The following is a 14,710-nucleotide window of genomic DNA, read 5'->3' as shown; positions in this document are numbered from 1 at the left end:
ACGGTGAAACCTGCCCGCCCCTGTGGGGTGGATCCCCCTGCCTGCCTACGGTGGCTGAGCTGTGTGTCTGGGGAGGGGTGCAGGAGTCTGTTCTGTTTTCTCTGCTCTGGGCTCCCAGGTATGATGAAAACAAAACTCCACAGAAGACCAGCCACCCTGCTCCCCACACATCCCACTCCTATTTTAGTGGGGACCTGGCCCCTAGGAAAGGACCCACCTTGGATCAGGACTCTCTTGTGTTATTTTTACTGCCTTCTCCTACCATATTTGCATTTTTAAAAATAGCAGTGCTGAGTGATCCCTTTCAGTGTGAGCCTGCTTTGGCTTGCTTTGGAAGGTAAGATGAATTTTGCAGAGTGTGGCTATTGATTAGCAGCTGATTCTCAGTACTGGGAAGCGTGGCCGGAGCTGCAGATGTTCAGGGTGGAGGGGAGGCTTGATGTCACTGGCCACTGCAGGCAAGAGACCTCAGCTCTTTGCTGGCTGAAGATTATGTCATTTTTCTGTGGGTTCCAGGTGGGGAAGGTAAGGACGGGGGGAGCAGGAACATCTGTAAGCCAAGGTCCTGGTGGCCATCTTGGAGGGTTTAGTCCAGGCTGTAACACACCCTTTGTGCCAGAACAATTCCTTCTCTGAGTTCTTAAACAAGGAGAACCACATGTTAGGCACCAACTTGTTACTGAGCAGAAACCCAGCTCTGAAAGTCAGTTCCCGTGGCCACAGAGCAGGCCTGGGAGCTGCCTTCTTGCCTGGATGTCATTAATGTGTCAAAACCAGATTAATGTGTCCCCCAGATTTCTGAGGGTACATGCTGACAGAATCTGCCCTGTGATGCCTTAGCAGCAGCTGCCCAAGCCTAGATCCCTTGTCTCTTTGTCAGTGGGTCTCATGCTAAAAGTTGTCCCAGAGCCTGGGGCTTGGTTCTTGGCATCTGTCTGGGAACTGGTCTAGACCAGGGTCTGGGCCACCTGAGTAGAGGTTGGTCAAGGTGGGGGCATGGTACCTGTGCATCTATTTAAGGGTTGAAGCACGGGAGGAGTATGTGGGGGAATACTGAGGGGTGGGTATCCCGTAAATCTCTTTGTTAATTAATCCACCATACTTTACATTTTAATCCCCAGATTTATATCATTAAAAATTTTTGAAATTAAAACCAAATGTCCCTAAGTAATTGGGGTTTGATTTTATTTTAGAAGAAAAGGAAACTTACTGGTTGAAGTAGAACTGTTTTAACCAGGCTGATTATTGGACTTTCCCAGGGAACATTAAGAAATAGATTTCTGGCTTCACCCAGAGATTCTTTCAGTGGTTTGGAATAAAAACTCAGGAATCCTTATTTTTAAGGAGCTCTGAGGATTCTGATAAATAGCTGCCTTAAAACTTATTCCTCTTCCCAAGGGACCTGTCACGGCTGCCTCTATTTTTCTTCACACTCTTTTGCTGTTTCAACACTGTTAAATTAAATAGCTAGACTTCCTCCACTCTGTTTTTACGGGACCATTTGTTGGTTTCCAACAGTTGCCCTTCAAAGACCAGTACAGTCGTGCGTGGTCAGCCACACCACCACCTCGCTGTTGCCGACGTCTAGACATGGGTGTTCTGTAGTTCAGGTAAATGTTGATCTCCCACTCTCAGCAAATGTGTCTTCCTTCAGGTTTGTGATAGTATGACTTCTGGCCGAGAAGTCTTCCTTCATGGGACCTAGAGGAACCCAGAGGAAGGAAGGAGGTTTCATGCTTAATTGTACAGAAAAGGTCAGGAAAGGCCAGGGTCCTGTGTCCGGGTGCTGGTGTCTGCTTTCTAGTTACCCGTTCTCCCCTGACACTGCAGGGGCACCTGGGGACAGTGTGGTGCAGGGAGGCTCTCCTGTGCTTGAAGGGGGACTGTAGCAAACTCCAGTGCTTCCCATCTCTGTGACCACCCCCTGTACGTGGTTTCCTGTCTGAAATGAGAGACCTCCCACCTGAGGGGGCTCTGGGCACCAGACGAGGTCTGCGAATCTCTCAGACCCTCCTCCCTCTTCTCCCTCTTCTCCCTCTTCTCCCTCACTGGAGACCCTGCCTGACCCCCGCTTGGCCCTGCAGGGCCGCTTCCTCCTGCACTCCTTAGCCCCGGGAAGCACTCTGCCAAGGCACACTAGTAATAGCCCCACAGACCCAGCTCAGAGCACCCTCCACACTCTGAGTCACTCTTGGTTGTGTCTCATCACTGTGGGTTGGTGTGTCTGTACTCATTAAAAGGGGGTGAAAGACACTGATGAGAGAAATTAAAGAAGACACCAATAAATGGAAATACATCCCATGCTCATGAATAGGAAGAATTAATATTGTCAAAATGACCATCCTGCCTAAAACAATCTACAGATTCAGTGCAATCCCTATCAAAATACCAGCGGCATTCTTCAATGAACTAGAACAAATAGTTCTAAAATTTGTATGGAACCACAAAAGACCCTGAATTGTCAAAGCAATCCTGAGAAGGAAGAATAAAGTTGGGGGGATTATGCTCCCTGACTGCAAGCTCTACTACAAAGCCACAGTAATCAAGACAATTTAGTACTGGCACAAGAACAGACCCATGGATCAATGGAACAGAGTATAGAGCCCAGATATAAATCCAAGCATGTATGGTCAATTAATATATGATAAAGGAGCCATGGATATATAATGGGGAAATGACAGCCTCTTCAACAACTAGTGTTGGCAAAACTGGACAGCTACATATAAGAGAATGAAACTGCATTATTGTCTAACTCCATACATAAAAGTAAACTTGAAATGGAACAAAGACCTGAATGTAAGTCATGAAACCATAAAACTTCTAAAACTTTAAAACAGGCAAAAATCTCTTTAATGTAAACACGAGCAACTTTTTCTTGAACACATCTCCTTGGGAAAGGGAAACAAAAGCAAAAATGAACAAATGGGACTACATCAAACTAAAAGGCTTCTGTACAGCAAAGGACACCATCAGGAGAACATCCCAGACATCCTACAGCATGGGAGAATATATTCATAAACAACATATCTGACAAGGGGTTAACATCCAAAATATATTAAGACCTCACACGCCTCAACACCCAAAAAGCAAATAACCCAATTGAAAAATGGGCAGAGGATATGAACAGACACTTCTCCAAAGAAGAGATTCAGATGGCCAACAGGCACATCACTAATTATCAGGGAAATGCAAATTAAAACCACAGTGAGCTATCACCTCACACCAGTTAGGATGGCCACCATCCAAAAGCCAAGAAACAACAAATGCTGGTAAGGATGCAGAGAAAGGGGAAGCCTTCTACACTGCTGGTGGGAATGTAAATTAGCTCAACCATTGTGGAAAGCAGTATGGTGGTTCCTCAAAAAAACTAAAAATAGAAATACCATTTGACCCAGGAATTCCACTCCTAGGAGTTTAACCAGAGAGAACAAGATCCCAGATTCAGAAAGGCATATGCACACCTATGTTTATTGCTGTACTATTTACAGTAGCCAAGAAATGGAAGCAACCTAAGTGTCCATCAGTAGATGAATGGATAAAGAAGGTGTGGTACATATACACAATGGAATATTATTCAGCCATAAGAAGAAAACAGATCCTACCATTTGCAACAGCATGGTTGGAACTAGGGGGTATTATGCTCAGTGAAATAAGCCAGGTGGAGAAAGACAAGTACCAAATGATTTCCCTTATTTGTGGAGTATAACAATGAAGCGAAACTGAAGGAACAAAACAGCAGCGACTCACAGACTCCAAGAAGGGACTAGTGGTTACCAAAAGGGAGGAGGTGGGGAGGGAGGGAGAAGGGAATTGAGGAGTATTATGATTGGTACACATGGTGTGTGTGCGGGTCATGGGGAAAACAGTGTAGCACAGAGTAGACAAGTAGTGGCTCTGTGGCATCTTATTATGCTGATGGACAGTGACTGCAATGGGTTGTAGGGGGGACTTGATAATAGGAGTGAATGTAGTATTTTTCATGTGAAACCTTCATAAGAGTGTATATCAATGATACCTTAATAAAAAAAAAAGGAGGGGGGCAAGAATGTTGACCATATAAACAAGAGGATGGTTATTTGCATAAGATTTCATGTGGGTTTTCTTGAAATAGCTTCCCTGATATGCCTAAAATCGCTTCAATTTATAGAAGACTTCTTCATAATGGCATCTAAAACAAGATGCACCCGTACAATATTGTATCTTGTTTCAGTCTTTGTAAATGTTATTTCATGTGTTTGTTTTCTCCAGTTGAGCTATAAGTTCCTTGGGAAAGAAACTGTCCACCTTCTGGTTCAGGCTGTGCCCTGGTGCTCCTGGACAGGGCTTTCTTAGACCACATGGACCAGGGACATGTTTTCCTTTAGCCAGTCTGCTGCACGGTAGCGGATCTGTGGGTCTGCACACTTCAGAGGCACTGCCCACATAGCCCCTGGGAAGGGACAGGGAGAAACCAGGGCCCCTGGAGACTTGGCAGGGCCTAGAGCTGTCCAGCCCAGGGTTGCTCTCCCAGATGAGGCATCTGACATCCAGGGAGGTGTTGGGACTTCCTCAGTGCATGCAGTTGGGGAGGGGCAACGTTCTGCAGGACCTGGTTCTTGTGCCGTCAGGCTTCGTGTGGCCGGCTGCGGCCTCAGCCTCTGTGCCTGTAGGGCTGGAAGGAGTCTTCCTCCCAGTCTCTGATTCTGCCTTTTCATTTTTGTAAGTAAGTAGTTCTGAATCAGTGAGCTGTTTTATCCTGAGATGAGTTACTGCAGATGAGCTCTGGGAGAAATATTGGTGGGGAGGGGTGGGCAGTCAAGGTTTTTAAGACTTAATGATCAAACCAAGAGGTGACATAAGCCACCAGGAGCCATTGGGTTTGTGCCAGAGTCACCAGGCCAGTTGGTGCCAAGTGATGCCCAGTACCCCAAGATGTACTCATTTCACCTGCTTTGAAATAGTAAGCACAGGTGTTTGAGGAACAAGCAGAGGTTGGTGTGATTCAGAGAGGTTGTGTTTCTTCCCTCTGGGCCTCTTGTACCTGGCCTGCCCCTCTGGACTCAGATGTAGTCCCTTTTAGCTATTTCACCTCCTCCATGGATGCCTTTAAAATGCCAGTTCAAATAGCCAGGATTTGGGGATGTGCATCGAAATCCCTTTAAGAACTTTTTCAGAATGCCCTCCTGGGGTCTGCAATTGGCAGTGACCCTGGGGCACTCCATCCTGATACCCTCTCTCTTATTAGCCAGTGTTGTGTGAGGACAAGGTGATCTGCACACAGGTCACCTGGAGACCTTGTGAACATGTGGATCCCAAGGCACCAGGGCTGGGGCGGGGACTGAGTCTGCATTTTCAACCAGCTCCTGACCAGGTCTGCACTGGAGTGTCAGCACAGCTCTAATTGCTCCAGGGGTAACAAGGACCATGTCTGTGGGCCACACAATGCCAAACGAAGAAGGACAAGCTAGCAAAACCAGAGCTCTGGAGCCTTGGCGCTGGAGGGGCCTGCGCAGGTTGCTTGCCTCACCAAGCCTCTGGCCTCCTGGGAATGAGAACAGGGGTACTGGTGTCTCCCACATAGGGGTCGTGAAAGTAGAAAGAGGCCAAGCATGTGAGGTTCTTCCCCTGCATAGCGTGAGCTCAGTAAAGGCCTGTCCATTCCCTGAAGAACCTGACATCAGACAGGTGGGGGCTGTGGGGCTGGAAGGCAGTGTTAAGGTGATACATGTTCTGTGCCTGGACAGTTGGGCTGCTCCCTACTTCTTCCTGGATGCCTGGCAGCCCCAGGACCACAGCCTGGCCACAAGAACAGAACGTGAAATGAATCTGCTTATTTTTCTGCCTTTTAGTCACACTTCTTGCTGGGGAGGCCTTCTTTTGCTAAAGCTTCCCGTCAGACCCTGCCTTCAAACCCAGGAAACTTGGGCTGTTTTGCCCTTTCTAAAGCCAGGTTGGCATGCCCAGGGCCAAGACAAGGGGTGGCAGTCCTGGGTCCCTTCTCCAGGCCAGCTGTTGCCACTGGAGTGCATGTGCTGCATCCCAAACCCTTCAGCATCTGCAGAGACCCAGTTCTTTCATGCAGGATGCGGGCTTCTGGCCACACTCGCCCGGTCCTTGCCACTTATTTAGCAAGCAGCTGGCTCGGTCGCCCTTCTCTGACCCTTTAGGCAGGCTGTACCTCCAGGCTGGTCCAGCGAGCTGGCAAGATGAGGCCGCAGTTTCCAGGCAGTGATGAAATCATGCTGCATGGCCCGGCCCTGATTGCCAGCTTCTGGTCTGCGGCATGCGATCAGAGTGGAAGGGATCCCTGGGGACCGCACTGCCCTTGAGGATTGCAAATGTAGAGGTCTGGCCAATTTTCATCCAGGGGGAAGGGGAGTCCCTTGCCTGAATCTCTAGACTGTCATTCCTGTGCAGCTTCCTGCCTTCCCGACCTGCCATTCAGAAGCAGGAATTTTTGTCCCTCTACCCAGCTCAGCAGTGTGTTATATAGAAACGTTTCCAGGTATTTTCATTTTGTTTCCCCATCTAAATGTAATTTCTTTAAAGCCGAAGCATGTTCCTACATACTTGTATTCTTGACTCATTATGAACCTATAGAAAACACTCAGAAGCTATTGAATTGATTGATCTCAGTCTTTGGTGTTAGCAGAGCTTCTGTTGAAAGGTTTGGGTAGCACATGATTGACAGAGTTTTCTAGTTGGAGCACCAATGCCTGCTCTTCCACATTTCCCGGCTGTTCTAACTGCTCTCCTCTCCTGCCCTAGGCATGTGAGCCCTCTGATCATTCGTGTTTTGGTGGTAAGACCCTCTGTCCTCAGGTGGGCAGCTTGCTGATTTCCGGGTTTTCAGGAACTTGACCACATGATGGTCAACTGCTGTGAGAAAGTCCTTACACTGGCATACCCCAGAATCACTGACTAGTCATCTTCCCGAATCCAGTGTGAACTGGAAACTTGGGCTTAGGAAGAAGCTGGAAGGGTGGAAGGGGAGCCCAGCTCCAGCCCACAGCCAGTTCCACTTCCTGCCACTCCCAGTTTTACTGTTCTGAAAGCCAACTTAACTGGCATTTTAAGTAATGTCCAAAAGAGTTAAAATCTCCTCAGCCCCGCAGTGTCTTTGCGTGAACCTCTAGGTCCTAGGTCTTTTTTTTGTTTGTTTTTGCTCCAGACTAGCTTCTCATGAGATGTGTCTCTCCCCTCGATGTAACTGGCCAAAACCTTAGCCAGAGAGAAACAGCAGAGCGTGCCGGAGGTTGGGCAGCTTAGGTATGGTGGGTGAGAGCGACCTGTCCAGAATGTACATTTTGTGTTGTAACCAGGGACACATAGGCATCGCATATGCAACTGGGAAGGTACCTCGCAACACTCCCTAGCCCTTGCTGTGTGAGCTGTTCTCAGATTTTCTTCTTCCAGTGTTGTCTGTGACCCACTAATTTGAGTTTATAACCCACCAATGGGCCACAACCCACAGTTTGAAAGACACTGCTCTAGGGAGCATTCCATTCTAGAAAATTTGGAAAAAAAGATTTTCAAAGCTTTTTCAGAATTCCACACTAGGGTATAAACTTTCCAATCTGGCATAAGTAGCTTCTTGTCTGCCAAGTAGCCTTTGCTCTGGAGGGATGGTTAAGGTTACTGGGCCAGCCTTCTCCCTCCCCACCCATCTCTATGCTAGATTCTTGTGAATTCTTGAGAAGACAATGTACATTCCTTATTTTATATTTGTGTTGTTCTTTAACCTTGAATCTATGGGAAGCACTTTAACAATTGGACCTAAGTCCTAGGTTTCAGCAGAGTTCCTGTTGAATGGTACCCTCTGCTTCAGCCCTGACCCCCAGCACTGAGTTGGGTTTCTCAGCCAGGGAAGCTCTATGTGGACACTCACAAACATGCCCCCAGTCTGTCCTGTGTGGTAGTGCAGCTGGCCTGCCCCCACAGTGAGGTGGGGGACTCGTCGTGAACTGAGAAGCGCAGGTCCTGGTGGCCATCTTGGAGGGTTTCGTCACGGCTGGGACACGTCCTACAGCCTAACCACATGATGGTCAACTGCTCTGAGAAAGTCCTTATGCTGGCATACCCCAGAATCACTGGCTAGTCATGTTCCTGAATCCAGTGTGAACTGGAAACTCGGGCTCAGGAGTTAGCCCTGCTAACACCAAAGGCTGAGATCGATCAATTCAATAGCTTCTGAGTGTTTTCTATAGGTTCATAATGAGACAAGAATACAAGTATGTAGGAACGTGCTTCGGCTTTAAAGAAATTACATTTAGATGGGGAAACAAAATGAAAATACCTTACATATTCTCTGACCTGGAGTTCGTACATAGGGAGAGCCACATGCGAGTCACCAGCTCGTTCCTGAGCAGAAACCCAGTTCTAAAAGTCTGTTTCCATGGCCACAGTGCAGGCCGGGAAGCTTTCTTCCTGCCTGGACATCTTTACCGTGGTAAAACCTTGTCCTCCATGTGTGGCTGGGCCTTTGAGCTCAGGGATGACGTTGGAAGAACTAAAGGAGCCTTCTTAAGTGTCTGTGACCTCAGCTGGTGAGGCGGGTGAGGCATTGGTTAGGAGGCCCTGGGGTCCCCAGTACAACTGCCAGCTGCATTGGCCTGTCACCTTCTCCAGTGTATCTAGGACTCACTCATCTCAAGCTGGAATGGAGGATGGGAGGGGTGGTGTTTCTCAGATTGTTTTCACCCGGTGGGAAGCAGCAAGCCTTTAGAAATTTCCATTGCTTGTCTGGCCTCGTATTCCTTTCAGGAATCTGTTCTTTGAATCCTGGCCTTGGTACACAGCCTAATTCCTGTGTATGTCTGATAGGCCACTTCTCCCTCCCTCCCTCCCCTCTCCAGGCAGAACAGCTGGCTTGTTTTTCTTTTCCAAAGACTTTGATTTCCTTGCTGAGCACCGTGAGGCTCCTGGGTATCTCGGGCCTTGCTCAGCTCAGCTGAGGTAAAGTGTCGTACAAACCCAAATGAAGGACCACTACAGGCTGCCCCGTTTCCCATTCACTCACCAGGAGCACCGTGAGGGGCAGGCAGGCAGCTTGTCCTCACAACCTGAGCCTTTATTAAGCCCTGGTGGATGCCATGCACTGTGCTGCCCCTTTTGTAATGGGTGCTGCTCCCAGCTGCAATGAAGGCTGTGGCACCAATAACATCACCAGCCCCCAGAAAAGACTGGCTTGGTTTTCCCCCTGTGGCACTGCAGGAGAGCACCCATATCTCCTACGTTTTGGCCTTCCCAAGTTTGACAAGAGATGACGGTGGGTGGGTGCAGATGCTTCGGCACCTTCAAGGCCCCTCCTTTGCCTTCTGTTAGACTCCTGCAGTTCATTCTCACCCAGGAGCCCCATTAGTAGGTGCTGGTGCTGCTGTCCAGGCAGGAAGCTGCCTTCTTTCTCTAGGGCAAGTGCTTGCCCTCCACCGAGCAGGCCGACCCATGGGGTCACTGCAGTCCTACAGGATGTGACATCCAAATCCACTTGCAGGTAGCTTCTTGTATCAGCTTCCTTGTGTTTCAGTCTATTGATCAACCTTAGTTTGCCTTTTTCCGTTCTTGGAACATTTTCATACAGTGAGTTTGGCTTTCTCTAGATCAGTCAGGAGCAGTGCTATGAACGAGGGTCTAGACCACGAGTTGCAGGACCATTTCATTGTCGATGCTGTGCTGTAGTGGTGGACCTCATGACTGCGGCTCAGGGAGCTGTGGGCGGCCGGGGGGCAAGGGAGGAGGCCAGGACAGAACTCCTTGGGGTTCCAGTGGTGGGAGATGGAAGTGTCCAGCTTCCCTGCATGTGGCCTACCCCCCATTTGTATCACCTCCGGACATGAGGCACCTGTTAGCCCTGCCTTCAAGGGCATCCTTTCACCCACTGCTCTGGTATGAGCCCCCGTCCTGGGAGGAGCCTTGGAGCTTCCAGCTCGGCACTGTTTGGGGCTGGGTGCTTCTTTACCGTGGGGCCCGTACTCTGCACTGGTAGATGTTCAGTGGTGTCCCTGGCCTCTTCCCACTGTGTACCAAAAGCCTCTGACCCAGTGGCCACAACCCCCACTGTCTCCAGACATACCAGATGTCCTCTGGTAGTGGTGGCGGGGGGAATGGGGGCCAGAGTTGCTCCCAGTTGAGAATGACTGGGTTAACTGGTCTCCCTAGCCCTCTCTACAGCACATTCTCTACCCAAGAGCCACATGGTCCCTTTAACATTATGGTCCTACATGCCCTCTGCTCAGAGCACCGCAGGACTTCCAGTCGCAGCCCTGCTGGCCTCCTTGCTGGCTGTCAACACATAAGGCACACCCCACCCAGGGTCTTTATGGCAGGTCTTTTCTCTGCTTGGAAAGCTCTCTGTTGCTGTCATATCTCTGGTAAAATGTCACCTTGGAGGGGCCTTTCAGACCGTCCATTTAAAACAAGTGACATGTGTTCCCCTCCCCTTACCAGTCTCTCTTTCTCTCTCTCTCACTCTCTTTCTTTTCCAAAGACTTTGATTTCCTTGCTGAGCACCGTGAGGCTCCTGGGTATCTCGGGCCTTGCTCAGCTCAGCTGAGGTAAAGTGTCGTACAAACCCAAATGAAGGACCACTGGTAGTGGTGGCGGGGGGAATGGGGGCCAGAGTTGCTCCCAGTTGAGAATGACTGGGTTAACTGGTCTCCCTAGCCCTCTCTACAGCACATTCTCTACCCAAGAGCCACATGGTCCCTTTAACATTATGGTCCTACATGCCCTCTGCTCAGAGCACCGCAGGACTTCCAGTCGCAGCCCTGCTGGCCTCCTTGCTGGCTGTCAACACATAAGGCACACCCCACCCAGGGTCTTTATGGCAGGTCTTTCTCTCTCTCCCCCCCCCCCTCACACACACATATACACACACACACCAATATTGCCTTATTTTTCTGTATGACACTGGGCACCACTTGACCTGTGTGTCTGTCAGTGTCCCCCACTGCACTATAATGGAAGCCTCGTGAGAACAGGGACTTGTCTCCCCAGCACCTGGCATGTGGAAGGTGCTCAGTCATTCCTCCCATCAGGGAACTCCTCCGTGAGGCTTGGCTCTCCTGCCCCAGTGCAGGTGCCAGAGTACCTCTCCATGGAGAGCAGTTGTTTGATGCACGTATCTCCAGAGCAGGTAGTGGGAGCAGAGGATGTTGGTTCTCAGGTTCCACCAGGTACGTCCCACAGTCATGTCACAGAAGTGTCTAAACTAATGCATGTTCATTTTAAAAGCCATCGATAGCCCCTCCTCACTCAGAGACCTTTAACATTTTGGTGTGTGACCTTTTTTTCTGTTCAGGAATGTGTGATAGCTACAGCTCCCCCTCTGGAAATGTTAATAGTTCCCCACCTCAGAGGTTGTTCAGAATTTTAGAGCTATAATGACAGTTGAAGTCCGTCCAACTCCACCGCAGATCCCATCATGGTAACAGTTCTTTAAAAACTACATTCCAGGTGCACCTAACAAAAACAACGTGGTCTTGTTCAATGACTTAGTTTAGCTCCAGGATCTGATTATCTTCCCGGAGCAGGCGCGGTGCCCTCTAGTGTTAGCACCCCCTGGCTATCTGCCGCCTGCTCCTGGATCTTTCAGTCGGGGCTTCTTCCATCTGGAGCCTCAGTGGGTTCTTGGGGCCCTGACGACATCCGCCGTCAGGGGCCACAGCTCTGCCTTCCACACACTCCAGAAATGATTACAGCATGTATTGCTTTTTTAACCAGAATAATCACTGTCTGCTCGAATGTGCAGACCTGCCAGAAATTATTCTTTGCTTCTCTCTGCAGCTCTGGATACAGATGAGTTTTCTGTGTGGTTAAGAGAATAGACTCTGGAGCCAGACTGCCGGAGTTCAAGTCAAGCTCTCCCGCTCAGGAGCTCTGTGGCCATGAACGTGTTACTTGTCTTCCCTCTGTCTCTATCTAAAAAATGGGAATGGCAATAATAGTATACTTACTTCACATCATTGTGTAAGGTTTCACAGATTAGCCCAGAAAACTACCTGGAGCATAATAAGCACCAGTCGTGGTCACTCCGAGGCAGGGCACTCCAGAGCTCCCAAGGCCCCGGGAGCACAAGGGTTCCTCCTGTGGGCACACCGAAAGCTTTCATGATGAGGGGAGCACGTGGTGGGGGCAGAAGGAGGACTGTGGAAGGACGTCTGGTGGAGGGCACTCGCCTGGAGCGCCATCTAGGCTCAATTGGAGGAAGGCAGTGCCAGTGAGAGTGGGGCACAGGGAGGTGGCAGGGAAAGTTGCAAATGAGAATGCAGAGCCTTGCAAGTCATCGTAAGCCTTTCCAGATACCCTTTTCTCATTTTCTAGAATTCCCAAAGGAGGGGAATGTAGCCAGAATAGTGGCCACTACACCCCATCCTGCTCCCTGCCGCCCCGACTCTGCTCCCAGCATTGTCAGGGCTTTGGAGAAATGTCACCCCATGTCAGGGGAGATTAGAAGACCCACCCTGGAGACTGGGCTTCGCGGTGGAGTGGAGTCATACCCTGGCAGGAGGCCAGGGCACAAGTCAGGAGGGCCACATGCAGAGGCTGGCATTTGCTAGCCAGGCTCCTCCTCCCTGGAACACTGGGAACTGTCTGACCTGCCAGCAGAGGTCCCGCAAAGGAAGGAAGGGGGAAGCCTACCCCTGGCCCGTGGTGATGCTGGCTGTCACTAGCTGTGCTGTTCCTTCTTTAGCCTCATAGCATGAGCCTCAGTTCCTGCGATGTCCTCCGGAGTCCCATGGTCTGGGTGCAGTGAGGCTGGGCAGTGTCCCATCGAAGACCACTGATTTAGGGTCTGCCCCTGCACCGCTCCCTTCCTGTCCTGGAGCCTCTCTTGGGGACGGACACAAACAGCAGGGGCAAATTGTCACCCGCAGACTCGACTTGGCTGTCTTCTCAGGGAACCTGGGTAGGTGAGGCAGCCTGTGCCTGCTGTTAAAGCTCACCCCAGTGCTGTCATCCTCTCCACCCCACACAGCAAGGTCCCTCTCCCATTGGATTTCCTGTCACTGCAACTTGTAGTATCTATGGCAACTTGGAAAGACCTGCAGTTGTGGCTTTTTGAAGTCTAAAAAGGGAGCAGAGGTTTGAGATGGGTGGACAGCACTGAAAATACCACGTTCCAGACCAAGAGATCTGAGCACAAAATGCTGCAGGCTGGGAAGTTCTGTGCAGTTGAATAGTGGCACTGGCATCCCAGTACGTCTTAGTAGAGGTCTATGTGACCCCTCGTAGCCTCCTGGGGTCTTTGAGTAGACGGAAGAAGAGCCTGAACTCCAGGGTCTTCAGCCTCTGCCCTGGAAGCAGTGCAGTCATGTGGTGTGACCACAGTGGCGTTGCCGAGCACTTACAGTGTGCCAGGTGCCCTGGAACTCTCCCTCGACTACTCTGAGGTAGCTGCCGTCACTTTATGTTATACACATGGGCATGAGTGATCTGCCTGAGGTTTCAGAGCCAGCACAAGTGTCTGGCTCAAGGACCCCCGTATTTAACTCCTGGGCTTGCTTCTTCCAGATCACAGGCTTGTGTTCCCTGTAGGAAAATTTCCCCATTGGTGACAGGACCCACTGCTTCCCCCTTTACTTTCTTGTAAGTCGTACCCTACTAATAGAGTTTCAGTCATCACTGCCAAAATGTCATGACTTTGAGGCAGTGTCTTCCCTTTCAGTGATCAATTCTCCTGCCATGGAGGTGACCTTTCCATGCCCCAGGGTTTGGAGTGGAGAGAACGTGATCTTGGGGAGTCTATGGTCGGGTGTTGTTTGAGGGAACAGCAGTTCCATGCCTTGTTTTGGGGTGCTGAAGGTGCCCATCCAAAGTTGGTGGGCAGTCACAGAGACTCAGCCATGACCATGACTGAAGAACTAGAGGAGCAGCCCCAGTTGGGGATCCATCTCCCGCCTGAGCTCCTGGAGGAAGACCAAGTGCCTAGCAGAGGGAGGGGACAGCTGCTGGGAGGCCCTGGCTGTCTTCTTGGAGGCACTGCTGCAGGGTGTTCTTGGAGGGACGGGCCAGGTGCCGGCCGTGCGTCTGGCCAGCCTCCCAAAGCTGGCTGTCCTGAGAGTTACTCAGCAGCCCGCAGTGCTCTGCAGCGCGCTAGATAAGGAGCAGGCTGTGGCTGGTCCGGAAGGATAGCCCAGATTAGAAGGTCGTGGGGGGTGATAGCGGCTTCAGGGTGACCCACGCAGCCCCAAGTCACGCTCCTCCTCTACCCTGCCTTCCTCAGCACTCCTTAGCCATTCAGAGGGTGCTTGCAAAAGGTAGAAAAAGGATTTCACTCATGCTCTCTGTAGACAGGCAGTTAAATCTCAAATTTAAATGAGGCTTCATGTGATCTGTCTGTTAGCCACACTTTTCAGTATAATGAAGGTCACCTCCAGGCAGCACAGTTTGCTTGTGGTGGAGTTTGATAGTACCTGGAATTCTGTCTCTTGATCTGGGTGCTGTTAGAGGGCTGTGTGCAGTTTGCCAGAATCACTTAGCAGAATGTCTACACATCCTCCCTCACTCAGAGGTTGGGAGAAATGGATCCCGTAGTGACTCCAGAGGCCACTATCTCACCCACGTGTTTCTTATGCAGCTGAAACTGGAAGACCGCTCCGTGGTGCCCCGGGATGTGGTCCGGCACATGCGATCCACCGTGAGTCCTGCGTCCCCATCCGCACCCCTGCTGGGGGGTTGCCTGGGGATTGTCTGGGCTGGGTCTCCCATGGTGGCTGGCACTGTGTGCCTG

General features: G+C 50.4%; 1 protein-coding gene across 5 annotated transcripts in view; it reads left to right on the top strand.

The window, feature by feature from the left end:
• Window positions 1–14,710, top strand: part of UBE2O (ubiquitin conjugating enzyme E2 O) — a 57,198-nt gene that overhangs the window by 28,907 nt on the left and 13,581 nt on the right. For 4 of the 5 annotated variants that reach the window (XM_017662816.3, XM_036996888.2, XM_036996889.2 and 1 more), the window contains one exon: window positions 14,558–14,617. In XM_017662816.3, coding sequence (XP_017518305.3) covers window positions 14,558–14,617 — 60 coding nt within the window. Of the gene's footprint in view, window positions 1–12,866; window positions 12,887–14,557; window positions 14,618–14,710 lie in introns of those variants that run through there. The other variant, XM_073235970.1, reaches the window with a different exon arrangement.

The sequence above is a fragment of the Manis javanica genome, chromosome 4 (assembly GCF_040802235.1).
Source record: "Manis javanica isolate MJ-LG chromosome 4, MJ_LKY, whole genome shotgun sequence".
In the NCBI taxonomy this organism is placed as follows: Eukaryota; Metazoa; Chordata; class Mammalia; order Pholidota; family Manidae; genus Manis; species Manis javanica.
This window is presented reverse-complemented; position numbering and strand designations above follow the sequence as displayed.